This window comes from Neophocaena asiaeorientalis, unplaced genomic scaffold, assembly GCF_003031525.2.
Source record: "Neophocaena asiaeorientalis asiaeorientalis breed wild unplaced genomic scaffold, Neophocaena_asiaeorientalis_V1.1 scaffold825, whole genome shotgun sequence".
NCBI classification, from domain to species: domain Eukaryota; kingdom Metazoa; phylum Chordata; class Mammalia; order Artiodactyla; family Phocoenidae; genus Neophocaena; species Neophocaena asiaeorientalis.
The window spans coordinates 229,131-245,756 of NW_020173937.1; the positions used below are offsets into that span (position 1 = coordinate 229,131).

General features: G+C 56.7%; 1 protein-coding gene across 4 annotated transcripts in view; it reads left to right on the top strand.

Moving 5' to 3' along the window:
* RASA3 (RAS p21 protein activator 3) overlaps nucleotides 1-16,626 on the top strand; it is an 88,408-nt gene that overhangs the window by 46,495 nt on the left and 25,287 nt on the right. For 2 of the 4 annotated variants that reach the window (XM_024752658.1, XM_024752659.1), the window contains exons 3-5: nucleotides 64-167; nucleotides 9,097-9,191; nucleotides 15,601-15,677. In XM_024752658.1, coding sequence (XP_024608426.1) covers nucleotides 64-167; nucleotides 9,097-9,191; nucleotides 15,601-15,677 — 276 coding nt within the window. Of the gene's footprint in view, nucleotides 1-63; nucleotides 168-9,096; nucleotides 9,192-13,105; nucleotides 14,414-15,600; nucleotides 15,678-16,626 lie in introns of those variants that run through there. The other 2 variants (XM_024752661.1, XM_024752660.1) reach the window with 2 other exon arrangements.

Consider the following 16,626-nt stretch of genomic DNA (forward strand, 5'->3'; position numbering starts at 1 on the left):
TGCCCCCAGGGCAGGGGACGCCGCCTCGTAGAATCTAACGGTGCCCCTTCTGTCTGTGTCCAGCCCCTTCTACGGAGAGGACTTCTACTGCGAGATTCCGCGGAGTTTCCGTCACCTGTCCTTTTACATTTTCGATAGAGACGTTTTCCGGAGGGATTCAATCATAGGTAGGTACCGACCGACCAGGGTTTTCTTCATTTTCTCCGCCTCTTCTGAGCGGGGCTCATTCTGGCAGAACTCCCAGGCACGCCGTCTGAGCCGGTGAGCCACACCAGCATCTCGCCTGCCCTTGCTGGCCGTCCCGGAGCTGCCCTGTCACTGTGTTCTGGGGCGACACACCACGAGCTCACGCAGGGACACGGGGACACGCGGCAAAGGCAAACCATCCTTCAAGGCGAGAGTGGCGTCCCCCCAAACGACTCCCGAAGCCTTCTCCAACCATCCCACCTTGCCCATCCCTGAACCCAGCACCCATGTATGGGGGACTGGGATGGTATTGGGGTGCTCAGAGGTATTGGGGTGCACTCATAAGTATTAGGGGCTCTCAGAGGCACTGGGATGCTGTCAGAGGTACTGGGGGTCTCAGCTATTGAGGGTCCCAGAGGCATCAGCGTCCTGGAGAGAGTGAGACCCACCTTGAACGTGGAGCCCAGAGCCGCCTGTTTGGTGGGCGCCTCTGTGCCTGGAAACCTATCAGCTCCCCGTGGCACCAGAATTAGACCCGAGCTGCCCAGCGTGGGCTCAGTTGTGGCCATGGGACCCCAGCTGATCGTCGGTGGCCTGGCTGCTCCTCGCAGGAGGCGTCTCGGTGCTTCACTCCTGGACAGAGCAGTTGAATCTGGCGGGCCCCTGACACTGCAGTCTCCCGCCCGCTCCTGGGGCGTCTGACCAGCTCCACTCACTGCCCATACGTGACTGGTCAGGGGTGTTTGTGCCCAGGCCAGCAGCCCTCAAAAAAAAAAAAAATAGTCTGGGGCTTCCCTGGTGGCGCAGTGGTTGAGAGTCCGCCTGCCGATGCAGGGGACACGGGTTCGTGCCGCGGTCCGGGAGGATCCCACATGCCGCGGAGCGGCTGGGCCTGTGAGCCATGGCCGCTGAGCCTGCGCTTCCGGAGCCTGTGCTCCGCAACGGGAGAGGCCACAGCAGAGAGGCCCGCGTACCGCCAGAAAAAAAAAAAAAGAAAAAAAAAGTCTGAAGGCAGCTCTGGAGCTGAGGTCCTTTGAAGAAGCATCTGGCAGTGTTTCCAGCACATGGATCAGAGCTTCCCACACTCTTCAAAATGCAGATGCTGGGTATTGGGTCTGGGGCAGGGCCCAGGGTCTGCATTTCCAACAAATAGCGTTCTTGGAAACTGCTGTGTTTTACGTAGAAATCACCAGTTTGTTCAGGAAGTACACGGCCTAGATGACACAGCAACTCAGATAATTCACACTTGACTTCATTTAAGATGGAGCTGTGATAGGGCCCCTCAGCAGACCTTTACCTCTGAAGCGAGGATGTTCGCGTTTGCGGGGGCACTTCTGTGCTGGCCCTGCGGGCCTGCCCCCTTTGCCCTCAGGATGGCACCCGAACCTTAGCTTGGCGTCACGCTCCGGGGATTCCTCCTCCAGCCCAGACATAGGCTCTGGCCCTCCCGGCCCCTCTCCCGGTGCCTCGCAGCCTGACGCCCACCTCAGGCCCTTCTCCGATGCCCGCGTGGCTGCTGCTGTCGGCCCGAGACCCTGGTCAGCTGGAGGCTGCCCCTCGGTGTGTGTTATTCTCACCGTCGCCTGTGGGAGCATTTCTTTTGTGTCCACTGGCCCGTACTTCCTGTGGCCTGGGGCTGTCGGAGCAGGGCCCGGGGGTGTCTCCATCTAGTGCCTGCTGGACGCACCAAGGTTTGTTCGAGGAGGAAAGGAGAGGGGCAGAGTGGTGGGTCGGAAGTTTACACGTTACTTGATGGAGCTCACCTGGGCGACAGGTGCAACCCACAGGGAGATGCAGTACCACCAGGGCAGTTGGCTCATATTATACCAGAATGAAGAGGAATTTGACTAATCCCTGGAGCTACACGGGAGCTTCTTTGAGTGGTAATCCTAAGGAAAAAGAAATTTTAAAATATCTTTGCCCATTTGAATCAGAGAACCTGATCTAGTTGGTTTGGGGGTTATTTCCCCTTATAAAAACCAAATAAGATGTTTATCAATCATTCTGTTTAAGGCACCTGCTATTTTTAAAGAGAACCAGCAAAACCATGGTTTAGCAATTCCTGGTGACTTTAAAATTGGGATGTGTCAGGGTGCAACCAGATTTAGATGTTTTCAACATTGTTCTCACAGCCGTAAAAATAAGAGGCTGTCTGGATCTCCAAGGATAATTTGAAGTTATGACTAGCAATTATGTTGTTACCAGGATGAGAAACCAAGTTCTAGGGTATAAATTTGTGTCACGGAAACGAGCGTAGTGTCACCGGCTTCTCACGTCTGCCATGTGATCTGATGGCACTGCACCAGGTTCTCCGGGTGCAGCAGCGCGTGGGCCCCCCCGCGGGCCGAGTCCAGTGGTGGGGTTTGTCCCAGGGAGGGTGTGGAGGTGCAGTGTGGGTGTAGTCGAGGCAGTGCTGGCTCAGGACCACCGGCTCCACTTCCAGTGCGGGGCGTGGGCTGGTGGGGCTCTGGGGGCCCAGCCAGGCCTCCCCCTCTGCCCCACTCTGGCTGTGGGCCTGCCATCCCAGCATCTCCCCGCTTGGTCCCTCCAGCCCCGCTGGCAGGGGCTTCCTGCCGGTTCTCTATTAAAGGGTGGGGGGGTGTGAAGTGAGACCTTGATCCTTTTGTTTATAAGCCAGGGTTATCAAGGTATGATTTGCGCACCGCGCCCGCTGCGGGGAAGTGCCACTGTTTACCCACTCGTCATTCGACGGAGGTGGGGTTGTGTCCTGCTTTTAATGATTGTGAGCAAAGCTGCCGTAACATTCTTGCCTAGGTCTCTGTGTTGGCAAATGTGTTTATTTCTCTTAGAAAATACCTAAGAGTGAGATTGCTGGGGCGTACTGTAGGTTTTAAAGGACGGCAGAATTTGCCATCCCAAATAGGCCACTGTGGCATAACGATTTGTTTCAGCTGCAGGCAGCTGGGAAGAAGCAGACACAAGGAAATCTCTGTACCCTAAAAGCAGAACATAAATTCGTCCAAATCCGAGACGACCCTAGACCCTTGTCGGCCCAGAGGCTACACCAAGGAACCCACACAAGGAGCCATCTGGACCATTGGTTCCCACATACATTTACCTTCCTTGAAACTCAGAGTCCTTTCCATGGTCTTGTCACTTCTCTGAAAATTGGTGGTGGTTGTTTTAGGTTAAGATGCTACGAGTTCCAGCCACGGCCTTGCGATACTCATCACCGAGTTTCCCCCATGTATGTCTGAGATACACATGTTGATAAACTTCTGTTTGCTTTTCTCTTGTTAATCTTTCTTTTGTTTCAGTTCTCTTTGTCCAGAGAACCTAAAAGAGTAGAAGGAAAAAGAGTTTTCCTCCCCTGGGTGTATGTTTACCTTTATTAGAAACTGACAAGCTGCTTTCCCCAGTGCAGCATTTTGAATTCTCTCCGGCACTTGTATCATCACCTTTTATTTTCGATTCATTTTTGCCCTTCTGATATGTGTGTAGTATCTTATTGTAGCTTTTACTGCTTTTTCATGATGAAGAATGATGTCGGGCACCTTTTCATGTGTTTATTTACCATCTGCATCTCTTCTTTGGTAAATCATTCAAATCTTTTGCCCTTTTAATTGGATTTTCTTATTGAGTTTTTAAAGTTTTTAAAATATATTCTGGATACAAGTCCTTTATCAGATGTATGTTTTGCAAATATTTTCTTCTAGCTTGTGGCTCGTCTTTTCATTTTCTTATGAGTGTCTTTTGAAGAGCAGAAGTTTTTAATTTTGATGAAGTCCAATTCATCAAACATTGTTTTGTTTTGTTTTGCGGTACACAGGCCTCTCACTGTTGTGGCCTCTCCTGTTGCGGAGCACAGGCTCCGGACACGCAGGCCCAGCGGCCATGGCTCACAGGCCCAGCCGCTCCACGGCATGTGGGATCTTCCCAGACCGGGGCACGAACCTGTGTCCCCTGCATCGGCAGGCGGACTCTCAACCACTGCGCCACCAGGGAAGCCCCCCATTTTTTTCTTTTATAGTTTGTATTTTTGACGTCATGTCTAAGAAATCTTTGCCTACCACAGGGTTGTGAAGATTTTCTTCTATATTTTCTTCTAGAAAGCTTTTGGTTTTAGCTCTCATGCTGCGATCCATTTCAAGTGAATTTTGCATGTGACAGGCTTCGTTTTTCTCCTGACAGGTGTCCAGTTGAATTACCTTAGCACCTTTTGAAAGTCAACTGACCTTATATGCATGGGTCTGTTTATGGCTTCTGTGTTCTGTTCCACTGACCTGTATTCCTCTCCTCACACCAGCACCAAACTGTCTTCATTCCTGTATCTTCACAGCAAGTCTTAAGTCAGTCGTGTGAGCTCACCAACTTTATTCTTTTCCAAACTTGTTTTGCCGTTCTAGGTCCTTTGAATTGTCATTTACATCTTCAGTCATCTTCTCAATTTCCAAAATGACTGAGATTACACTGATCTATAGGTTAATTTGGGGAGAATTAGCATCTTAACGAAACTGAGTCTTCAGACCCTCCAGCGTGGCTTGTCTCTCCACGTACTCGGGTCTTTAATTTCTCTCATCAGGGTTTTGTGACGTGTTTGCAGTACACACACACGTGTGTGTGTGTGTGTGTGTGTGTGTGTGTGTGTACATATAATTTATCCCTATATTTTATGATTTTCATAGAGTAGACAAAGATTTCTGGGATAGTACACCAGAAGCTGAAGCCGTGAAAGCATCATTTTGTGAACGTGCTGTTGGTATCTTTTCAATTTCAGTTTCCATTGTCATTGCTTGTGTGTACAAATACAGTTGATTTTATGTGTTGACCTTTATTCTAAACACACCTACTTTGCCAGCTTTTCTTGTAGCTTTCCCTATAGATTCTGTGAATAAAGACTTATTTCTTCCCTTCAAGTCTACAGGCCCTCGTTTCTCTCTCTTGCCTCTGTGTACTTGCTGGGCACCAGGGTGAACAGGAGCGATGAGAAAGACATCTCTGCCCCCTGCCAGGCCCGGGCAGCGGGGGGCATCCGGCTGTCCCTCCTTAGTCACCACCCTGCAGGGGTCACCCCTGGCTGCCCACCTTCCCGCACCCTCTGACCTACCGTACCTGGTTCCCCATGTCACATGCTGCCTCTTGAACTACCTGACGTGCTTCTCTCTTCTGAACAGACCCTGGCAGGTACAGCACCCACCAGAGGAAGTAATACACGGGGCTTTTAGTGGTGGAAAGGCTGCCACACCACCTCTGTCCTCATCAGAGGGTGAGGCCCGGGGGGCATAGTGACCTGATGTCACTCAGATCGATTGGGACAGCTGTGGATTATGGAACATCAGGCACATTTAAGTGGGCATTGTGGTCTGCACGTCAGGTGCTCCCCAGGACAGCCTGTGGGAACACCTGCCTCTCACGTATAAGGAGTGCATGTTCATGTGTTCTTGATGTGGTCGGTCTCCAGAAGGACAGATTGACAGCTGGTGACAGAGGTGACCCTGAGGTGGGACCCTTGTAGCAGGGGAGAGAGAAAGTTATTCTTGGCTGTATTTTATATCCTTTCTAATGTTTCAGACTTTGTTCTATGTTCTGGTATTACCCGTTTAAAATTAAGTACTTCCAAAAATAAAGAATAATGATGATGTGTAAGTTGTAGGAGTCATAAATACGTGTCTCCTCCCTATTCCAATCAAAGCTCATAAAAACATTGTAGTTACTTAAAATTTCAAACTTCAAATGTAACCCTCCTATCCAGCTGAACTAATCGTGGAGTCTGCAAGTTTCTTTATCCGTTTTTAGTGGAATATTATTGCCCAATTTAGTTCCAAGAAATGTTTTTTTCTTGTGGCTTTATTCCTGCAAGACTCAAAATTATATTCCCAACAGGGAAGGGGGTGGAGTTTTGCAGGAGCCAAGCAGAGAGAAAGCCAGGGGCTCTGCCTGGTGACAGGTGGTTGGAGGTGGCGGCACCCACGTCAGGATGTCAGCGGGATGCCCCCAAGGCCAGGAGCGGTGGGAGGGGCTGGGCTGGGCTGGGCCGGTGTTAGCGGAGGGGCTGGGCTGGGCGGGGTGGGGGTGGGGGGTTAGTCCTTGTGACTTGATGCTGGCTGGAGAGAGGCCTGTGTGGCCGGTAGCTCCGGTTCTCTGAATCCCTGTGGAGCCCCTCTTTCTGCAGCCTGTAGCGCTCTGTCTTCTGTCCTCTGCCCCTGCCCAGCACCTACGGACTCTGCGTGCCGTGGCCTCAGTGCCCTGTGAGGCCTGTGGCTGGGCAGGACTTGGCTACAGATGGGTCTGCGTGGCCAGAGCTGAGCCAGCGAGGTTGATGTGGGCAGTGTGTTGACCCTCGGAGCCAGCTATGCTGCGTCCACCTTGCAAGTGGACAGAAGGGCTGACCTTGAACTGCCGAGCCTGGCCTTTCCCGAGGCTGTGTGACGGTGGGAGGTGAGCGTGCTGAGGTGCTGCGGGGACAGTGGGCAGGGAGACGGGGCTGCCGCAGGTGATGGTGGGGAGTAAACAGACCCGACTCCGCTGCGCTCAGCCCGTGGCACTCGGGCCGGCGTGTCCCTGCTTCATTTCCAGCTTCCCGTCTGTGCCCGGTGGGTGTGCCTGTCGGGTCTGGAGACCAGGCGTGAAGACTGCAGGGCGAGACCCTTCTCTCACCCACCTGGGTTCCCCGGCTGGACCCCTACAAAACTAGATGGAAGATGGGCTAACAAGAGAGAAGCAAGCATTTTCTAACGCCTTTCAAACGCACGTCTCGGGAGGAAACTCAGCGTCGAGTAGCTGGGCGCTGGCGACACATGGGCCCGCAGTGCATCTTAGCAAAGGGACAGCACATTCAGAGGAGGCAAGGGGTGCAGGCTCCTGGGGCACCACGCGCTGGAAGGGACCATGGAGGCTGCCTGGCGGGGTGCGTGCATGGGCCTCTGGGCTGACGCCCCCTCCTCACGGCTGAGCCGCCCTCGCCTCTCACTCGCCTCGAGACGCGCCGCGTGTATGTTGGGTGATGGTCTGAGCTCCCCCAGGAGCCAACTGCAGAGTGTCCTTTCCCTTAAGCCTACCAACCAGCAGGTGGCTGGGCCCCAGTGAGGCCTCGTGTGAGCCCCTGGGAGCAGAGTGGAGGCTGCCCTGCGGGCCCCAGGGGAGGCCGGAGAGGAGGTGACGTCACAGGAGGGCCTCGTGGGACAGGGGCGTTTGGGGAGAAGAAGTGGTAGGAGAAGCACAGAGGGCAGAGCTGCAGCGACGAGGCCCGAAGCCCATGGGCGGGACGCCTGACACGTCTGTGACCAGCACCCGCCGCCTCGCGCCGGGGTTGCTACGGGGCGACGTGAGGGGAGGGTGCGAGGGGCTGGCGGGCAGCACGTGTGGGCAGCCCCAGGATCAGCTGGGGCGTCCGGCCCCGCTGTGAGGCTGCCGGGTGCTTCTCAGAAGCACAAGTCTTTGAAGAAACAGGAAACGGAGAGCAGTCCCTTTGCGGAGAGGACTCTGCGTCCTGGGTGAGGGCAGGGTGGACCAGCCAGCTCGGGGCTCTGTAGGGTGGCCACGGGGGCCTGGGGAGCATCCCAAGCAGCAGATGACGTGGGGTGAGACGGCGCCAGGGGCCCAAAACGTCTCCTTTGGTAACTGGACTGCAATCCCGAGTTAGGCGGTGTGTCCTGGGCTGTACGCCAGGAACACCTGAACTTTTTTATGTTGTCCTTTATCGTTCCTATTTCCGTATGTGATTTACAGTGTACGTAAGACATTCTGTGTGTGTACGTGTGTATTGCACGCATATACACGTGTACGCAGGGACGCTCATGTGAGAAACATCCGACTCCCCTATCCTGGACAGCGTGGTCCCCGTGCCCGAGGCCAGGGGTGTGGGGGCAGGAGGACAGCCAGTGCCCGGCGCCCTCTGTCCTCCCGAGCGGCGGGGTGTGTGCTCGCCGGCTGCCGCGTACGTCTTTGGAATAAACAAGGTGAATGAACAGTGCGTGACGGTGGTAGATGGATATTTAAATACTATAAATCTGTGTCAGGTAATGTACATCACACATGTATATTTACGTGTGTATTTTCGTTGAAATTCTAGCTCCTAAGTACCAAGCCTATGTCAGGAATGTAAAACTACTGAGAGCAGGCGTCCTTAAACTATGGGACCCACAGAAGTTCCCTGGGGACCTCGTGAAAACGAAGATTCCAGGGCCCCACCCCAGAGATTGTTTTCTCACGCGGGATGGGGCCAGGGAACTCGCATTTAGGAAACTCTCCAGCTGTTTTGATGCAGGTGGCCTGTGATTACACTTTGAGAGACACTGATTCATAGACCCAGGCGGGCGATAACCCGGCTCATTGCACGGGCCCGACAGGAGCACGTGTGCACACACGCCTGTGCACACTCTGTGTGAGCCGGCTGTGCACGTTGCCTGTGAGCTAGACGTTCACACACGTGAATTCTAAGCCACAGCTCATACGGGCACCCGCGCACTTCCAGGGACTCTGCAGCAAAGCCCTCCTGGCAGACGCTGCCCTGCCTCGCTCTGCAGCTTGGGCATCGGGGCGGGGATGGCCGGGACGTGGCTGCCCGGGGTGCCTGCTGCCTCACCCCATCCCACACGCCACCCTCCGGGCCCTGAGCAGTGCACCTGGTATAGCCGCTCCCTGATCTGTAGGGTCTGCGCCGGGTGCCCCCATCTCCCGCAGCCTGGGTGGCGGGGAGGGGCTCCCGTCCACGCCCAGGCTGTGGACACCGTGGCAGTGACCTCGAGACGGGCTCTGCTCAGGGTGGACGTGGCACCTCCGAGATGCAAATTGGCATCTGCTGCTCTTACTGCGTCGTCTCTTTCCCGGTGATCTGTTCTGGATTTCCCATCTGGAGTGACGGGCAGAGGTAGCGGAGACTGCTCCCAGCCCTGCTGCGTGGGTGGGTTGGTGCCCTCGTGACTGGTCTCCTCTGCATTGATCTTCCAGGGAAGGTGGCCATCCGGAAGGAAGACCTGCAGAAGTACCACAACCGGGACACGTGGTTCCAGCTGCAGCACGTGGACGCCGACTCCGAGGTGCAGGTGAGGCCTCGCGGGGCCCGCGGGACGTGGGGGCCTTGGGGGAGGAGGCCTGATTGTGGATACAGACATAGACGCTGGACTCTGGTCTTCAGCTGTCCCCTGCGTATGTCCTCCTGGGCTCATGCATTAGGTTGGTTCCATCGGTTACTGTCGGACTTAGTCGTGCAGCTTAAAAAATGTAACATGAGAAAGAATGCAACGCGTAACTGAAGGTAAAGAGAGAATAGGTGAGAAGACGTAAGGCTGTGGGCCTTGCCCACTGGAGGTGCCCGCGTGTGTTCCGGGCTCCCTGCCCTCAGCAAGGCGGGGCTGGAGCTGAAGGGAGTGACCGGAGTGAAGACGTCCCCTGGCCTGAGCATCCCTGGGGCTCGCCCAGCGCCCTGGCGATGTGTTAACTGGGAGTGACCCCTTGACCGGTGCAAGGTGCCCCCACCCCGGGACTGGGGGTTTCTCCCCCAGCTGGGCCGCTCCCCATGCCCAGGGTCCAGGAGACGCCCATCGGGGGGGCCGCCTGCATCTTCTCTTCTCTGGTGACCCTGGCATGAGTTTCCGGTCAAGCCCGTCCCCGAGCCCAGGCCACGCCTGGAACTCCGGGGCCAGCGCCGAGCCGGGCCTGCTCAGAGCTCAGCAGAGTGTGTGGCTCTGGCGCTCTGTGAGCCTCGGTTTCCTCCCCTGTAAAGCGGGGTTTTGTGAACAGCAGGGTCAAACAGCAGGTGTTGCAGACAAAATCCCCAAGTGGGCACCTCGCGAGGCCTTCCCCGGGCTCCCGGCCCAGCCTCAGCACGCCTCCTCGTGGACCTGGGGCCTTGGCCGGGCTTGGAACTGCACACCGACGGCTCAGGGTGTCCACTGCCGAGGCCCCTGGTGGCCGCCGGGGCCGATGCTCAAACTTCGACAAAGAGGCAGCCAGAGGGACGCCTTGAGAAGCCTAGCCCAAGGGGCATCGTAAGGGTGCTTCACGCTCAGTTAATTCCGACCGAGGGGTCCACACGTGCTGTGGAAATTGGGGGACTGCTCAGAACTAGTCACAGAGCCCCAAATCCAGGAGGACAGCGGCCACTGCTGCTCAGGTGACCAGGAAATCGCCTCCTTAGGAAGAAGTTTCCGGACCCCTGTGCTGTGTGTGCTTTACACCTGGGCCCCGCCTACCTCCATCGCCATCGTTCTTGAGAGATTCTGCCTTGTGGCCGCCATGAGCCCAGACTTAAGTTCTGTTTTGTTGGCAAGTGTAGCTTTTCCTTTTTCTTGCCTTTTTTAAAAAAAAAAACCAACTTTTAATTTTGAAATGGTTACAGAGTCACAGGAAGCCACAGGAAATACTGCACAGGGAGTAATGGTTAGCAAGCCGTGTGTTCTCCTGTTTACACTCAAAGACTGAAAATAGGAAGCAGGGCCATGTCCCTTCCCGGGTCCCGCACAGTGACATCTGCATAGCTGGTACAGGGTCCCCGACTCCATTCAGGTCTCACCAGCCCCACGTGTGCCTGCATGTCCCCGTGGGTGCGTTTCACGCGTGTGGCTGTGTAACCGCCACTGTCCAGATCCGGAGCCGCTGGGTCACCGCAGCCTTGGGAGCGTGACGCGTGTGTCCACCTGCAGCCTGAGGACGTCCAGGCCATTCCCTGATGGTCCCCGTGACATGGGTCCCGACCCACTGGTGATTCCACGGAAGCGGGACTGGGCGGTGGCGGCCGCTGAGTTCCAGGCACCGAGCAAGTGCTCTCCAGAGGGGACCTGTCAGGTGCCACGGGCAGCAGCCTTTAAAGGGGCAGTTACGCACCTTCTGCAGTCACGAAGGTCAGGGGACACATACGGTTTCTCCAACTGTCTGCTCAGCGATTCACAAAGACAGCAGAAAGGGAATGTCACAAAGCTGGGGCCCACGAGGGACCAGCAAGTCATGGAATTGGGGGAAGAGAGGAGTGAAGGGACGTCTGGCTTCCCTCTGGAGCTGATGCTTGTAAAGGTCTCTGCTCAATCACTTCATTAAAAAGGACCTGTCGCTCTGCTCCTTCCCTGTCCCCGGCCGGGCACCTTCTGGATGAGGCAGTCGGCAGGGACGGCCCTACCCGTGGTCCGCGCCAGGCAGGGTGGCCAGATACACACTCACGTCCGCGAGGGCCCCTGCCAATCCTCCGAGGACGCCAGCAGCCGCGAGCTCTGCATTGAGCGGCTTCTGTGAAACTTGTTCTTGGAGCACATGTTCTGAAAAGGCAGAGGCAGGTGGGCTGCCCCAGCAGAGCCACAGCCTCCCAGCCCGTGGCCTCCTCTTGCACCTTTAGCGACAAGGCAGTAACTTTGGCCTCATGGTGGACGCCCTGGGAACGCCCTGTGTGTGTCTGCCGTCCTGTCTGAGGATTTTCCCAACGATCAGCGCCTGCAGCCATACACCTGCGAGGACCCGAGTCTTTCTAAGGTTCGGGAGTGTCAGAAGGAGAGGATGGGGTGGCCCTCGCCTCCCCTTGAGGACGCGGCTGCTTCTCTTGGTCGCCCTCACGTCCCTGCCCCTTCCCGATGCTCTCAGCTGCAGCGGGGCTGCAGGTCCAGCACTCAGTCGCCTACGCCCGGGTTTGCTCTGCGCTGACCTCCGCCCGGCCTCGCAGGCCCTGTGCAGAATGAGGACGCGGCAGTGATGGCTCATGTTCTGCTGGGCCCTTGCCTGCGGCCACGGGCCCTGCAGATCAGGGACCGACGCCTTCCTGAGGAAATGGCACAGGAACCACCAGTGCTTTTCTCTCTTAATTAATAAACTTTATTTTTCGAGCAGTTTTATCTCTGCAGAAAAGTTGAGGGAAGTGTATGAAGAACCCCGTGTACTCCTCCCCCAACCATTGCTAGCGTCCTGGGTGCATTTGCTATGGCTGACACCTTATATTTGCTGAAGCCCCCAGCTTACAGTGGGGTCCACCTTGGGCTCTGGGCCCCCCTGGCCGACAGGTGGGTGACGTCTCGGATCCCCTGTCGGAACCACTGCTGGTTTTCTGCAGCCAGGAGTGACGGCCCTGCTTTCATTCCTGTTTTTTCTTAGCTAGAACTTTACCAATTTTATTGATCTTTTCAAAAAAGCAGCTTTGGTTTGTTTATTTTCTGTATTGATTTCCAGTTTCCATTTTCATTGATTTCTGCTCTAGCGTTTATTATTTCTTTTCTGCTCACTTTGGATTTAATTTGCTCTTCTTTTTCTAGCTTCCTAAGGTTAGAAACTTACATTATTGATTTTTGCCTTTCGTCTTTTCCAATATATGCATTCACTGCTTTAAATTTCCCTCTAAGCATTGCTTTTGCTGCATTTCACAAGTTTTGATGTTTTATTTCATTTTCACTTATGAAAAGAAATGAATTCAAAGTATTTTTCAGTTTCTCCTGAAACTTCTTCTTTGGCCTGCTTGTTATTTGGAAATGTGTTCTTTAACCTCCACGCGTTTGGGGATTTTCTAGCTATCTTTCTGTCACTGAGTTCTAGTTTAATTCCCACTGTGGTCTGAGAGCAGCTGTGATGTGATTTTTATTTTCCTAGACTTGCTGACGTGTTTAAGGCCAGGTCGGTCGATCCCAGTGGATGTTCCGTGAGGGTGGGTGATGCTGTTCAGTCCCCCCTGTTTTTTTTAACAACTTCTTATCCTTATTCTCCTTAAACGAGACTGGGAACGACTATGAAGTCAGCATTCTCAGTGCTCTGTCCTAAGGTTTCTCTTCTCATCTCATACACCAACGTAAATGCGAGAACTCCGGCCAAGTCTCAGCATGTCCTGCCTGGGCTAATTGTTAACGAGCACGATTCAGCTGGACCCCCCCTCCGGGGTTCCAGCCCCTAGGGGAGGCATGGCCACCTCTGCCCTCAGCCTGCCAGGTGGGCCTGTGACCGCCTCCCTGGGGAGAGGGCTCCCGCTGGGGTCAAAACAAGCGGAGGGGGAAGTTGTGTGTGTAGCTGTACATCCTTGGAAGGTCGCGTGCCCTGCAGAGGCCGAGCCTGGGAAACCACACTTCCTGCCTGCCCTGTGCAGGGTGTGGCCCGCACCACCCCGGGCGTTGGTGTTTGCGGTGGGATTGTTTGTGCAGCGAGGATGGGTGTGAACTTCTGAGCTGCAGATCCTGGGTTCTTCTGCAGGGTTTTCTCTCCGAGATGTGTGTGTTTGTGTTTTATTTACCTCATACCCCCCTCCCCCAAAGCCCCCGAAATGTAACAGCGCGAATCGGCTGACAGCACTGCCCCTCCTGGAGGACGCGCTGCCCCAGGAGAGGAGCGCCAACGGTCACAGTCCGCGCCCGTCCCCCAGTGGGGGTGCGTCGGTCTGAGGGCCCGTGGCCCACCGTCTGCCTCAGAGCGGGCGCCCGTGCACCTGGGGTGCGACGAAGGACACCAGGCTGACCGGGCCCCCAGTGACAGCTGAGCTCCCTGCTGGGCTGGTTTCCAGGCCATCAGTCTCTGCGTTCCTGTTTGATTGTAAGGACGGCAGTGCCCGCTCCAGGGACAGTGCTGAGGATCGGGTAGCTCAGGATGCGCCACTGGCCTTTGGGGACTTTGTTTTCTCCACCCACACAGAGAGGCCACCCACCCCCCCGCCACTGCCACCTCAGTTACCGGCCTCAAGGATTCGCTGTCGGACCAGCCTGCCGCGTGCGAGGGTTGCGGTGCGCCGTGGACCCTGTGTCCGCGCCTGGCGGGTGAAGGGCGCTCGGGCGGACGCCCCGAGCCGCTGTGGGAAGAGCTGCTGCTCTAGGCGAGTGCGTCCCCGCGAGGGGCGGGCCCCGTCAGAGCTCCGCAGATACAGATGTGACTCCGGGTAGGGATGCTGGTGTCACCCGGGCAGCGCGGCTGTGACGCCTGCAGGCTGGTCCCACCTCGCGGGACTTGTCGCGGGTTGCCTGCCCGCAGGTGAGGGCAAGGCCGGGAAGGCGGCACCCGGCCCTGCCCACGGCTGGGGGGCCTGGACGGATGTGCGGCCGTGAGCGCCGCCCACGGCCTGGGCTCCCCACAGGGAGGCATCCGTGTCGTCGGGAGCCCGTGTCAGTGTCGTGGGCGAGGTGTCTGGTGCGTGAGGCCAGCCCCCCCACCCACCACCACCATGCTGCTGCGGCCCGGGGCACCTGCTCGCTTCCAAGCTCGCGATCCCGGAGCTGGTTTGCTCTGAGTGGGAGACGCTGTCATGGGGAGCTCGTGTCACCTGCCAGTGCGGGGCCCGAGAGGCGTGTAGGAGACAAGAGGGCCTGCGGTGATGGAGGTATCGCCCTTGGCCCTTCTCATGGCCAGACCCCGGTTTCTTGTTTATTTTCTCTTGTCTGGCGGTGGGGCTCTAGCTGGGGGTGCTCCCTGCACCCCCATCCTCAGGCTGCGTGTCCGGGTCCAGCCTCTCCCTTTCTCATAATCGGTGCTGCCGGCATTTTGTCGAAACGCTTCTCTGGTGGCTCCGGTCAAGCTTAGAAGCAGCAGGTGGGAAGGTCTGGCCGCGGTTGGAATGGGCTTCCCTGGGGCGGAAGGAGCAGCAAGGATCCCGGGCCCAGGAGCTGCCGGCCAGGTCTGCACATGCCCTGTGCAGACGGCCCGGAGCGCCGGACGCTCCCGCGTGGGGTCGGGGTCCCGCGCTGCAGTGGGCGACCGTCGGGGCTGAGCGCCCCACACCGACCCCCCAGCTGGTGAGCCATCCCCACCGCGTCCTGGGCTCTCCTGAGACGTGGCGGCCCTCACGGGCTCTGCCCAGGCTGCAGGGTCCGGGGGTTCAGTCGGAAAGGACCTTGGAGACAATGGATCCAGTTCACCTCTGTGTCTAAGGAAAGTCAGTTTAATCTAACCGAACGCTCGCTCACGGAAACACGCGCATCATGCATCCTCCCGTCGGACTTTCTGGGAGCTCATGTACCCGCTTTTCCGCGTGGCCCTCATGATGGCCTGGCCGTGTCCGCCCCGCCCACTCGCCGTCCTCAGCCGGCGCCCTTTGCACAGGCAGACAGGTGGAAGCACAGCCTCAGCTGCTCCATTACCCCAGCTGCTCTGCCCCTCCTCCCAGAGCGCGCGTGAGTGTCCGCTTCCTTCCTAAAGAGCAGGGCTGAGGTTCCTGGCCTCCGACCCTGCCTGTCGCAGACGCAGAAGCACCGAGACGCCTAGGCAGAGCTGCCCACACCTGCCAGGGGCCTGTGGCGCTTGAGTGAACACAGCCCAGAGCAGACAGTCGGGCCCATTTGGGACACTGCTCCCTCCAGTACCTTTTCCTTTTCTTTCTTCTGAAACAGTGCCTGCTGTCAGCGTCATGCCAGATGGGCTGGAAGCTTCATTAACTCTCTGGGATCTGAGCCGGGTGGCTGGACACGTGTGGATGCCACGCAGGGTCACGTGTCACCAGCCTGTGATCGGAGCCCAAGAGCTCCCGCCGCTTGTGGCCCCCCCGTGACCCTCTGTCATTGTCACTTTCAGGGCAAGGTCCACCTGGTGCTGAGGCTGAGTGAGGTCATCACCGACTCGGGTGTCGTCTGCCACAAGCTAGCCACGCGGTAAGACGCGGGACGGCTGCCACAGCCTGTCTGCCCAGGGCTGTCTAACCCCAGGGAGCGGGGCGGCCCATGCTTTATAAACAAATGACTCAGGAGTCCCAGACTTGGGCATTCCCCAGACGACTTTCTTAACATCCTTGCTCACCCTGGAGGTGACGCGTTTGGCTTTTGCAAATAACCAGTTACTCAGGGCGACGTTTAGGCAGAGGTTGGGGTTGTGGAAACGGTGAGATGGGGGCAGAGCTGGGGCCTGACTTCAGACCTCGACCCCGAAATCGGAGCTCCTTCTCCCCTGTATGCTTGCTGAGTGCACGTGTGAGTGTGTGCAGGTGTGAGTGTGTATGGGATCGGCTTAGACAAATGCCTGGGGTGTGAATATACCTTTTCCAGTGAAATAGGCTCTGGTCGGATGTGATGCAAGCAGCCGTGACCCCCAGGTTGTACAGCTGAGCCGTGACCCCCAGGCTGTGCAGCTGGTGAAGTGACGTCTGAGGGAGGAGGGTGTGACGTGCCCATGACACCTGTTTTCCTGTTGTGCGTTTTGCATCCAGGTGTCAGCGTGTCAGTTTTTCTTTTTCTCCGGGATGTGTAACTGCAGTTGGGGCCGGTCCGCGTGTTGGTTAGCGCCTTCCTCACGGTGGTCTGTGAGGAGTGGCAGTGACGTTGACGGGCGGCTGCTGCCCTTCATCTGGCAGCGCCTCTACAAGATGCCAGCTGCGGGAAGAACTGCTCCCCGTCTGAGCTGCTGCCAGGAAAACCGTTATCTCTGCGGATCCAAAATGCACCCCTGTCCCGACCTTCCTGATCAACAGCTGAATGTGACAAAAATGCATTTGCCTTGAACTCTGGGCTTTGGCACAGGGAGGGGACGAGTGAGCCCCCTTCTCATGCTTCCAGCCCCAGAGGCAGCAGCCCCCCAACTGAGGGTGGGTCGGTCTTGTCCTGAGAC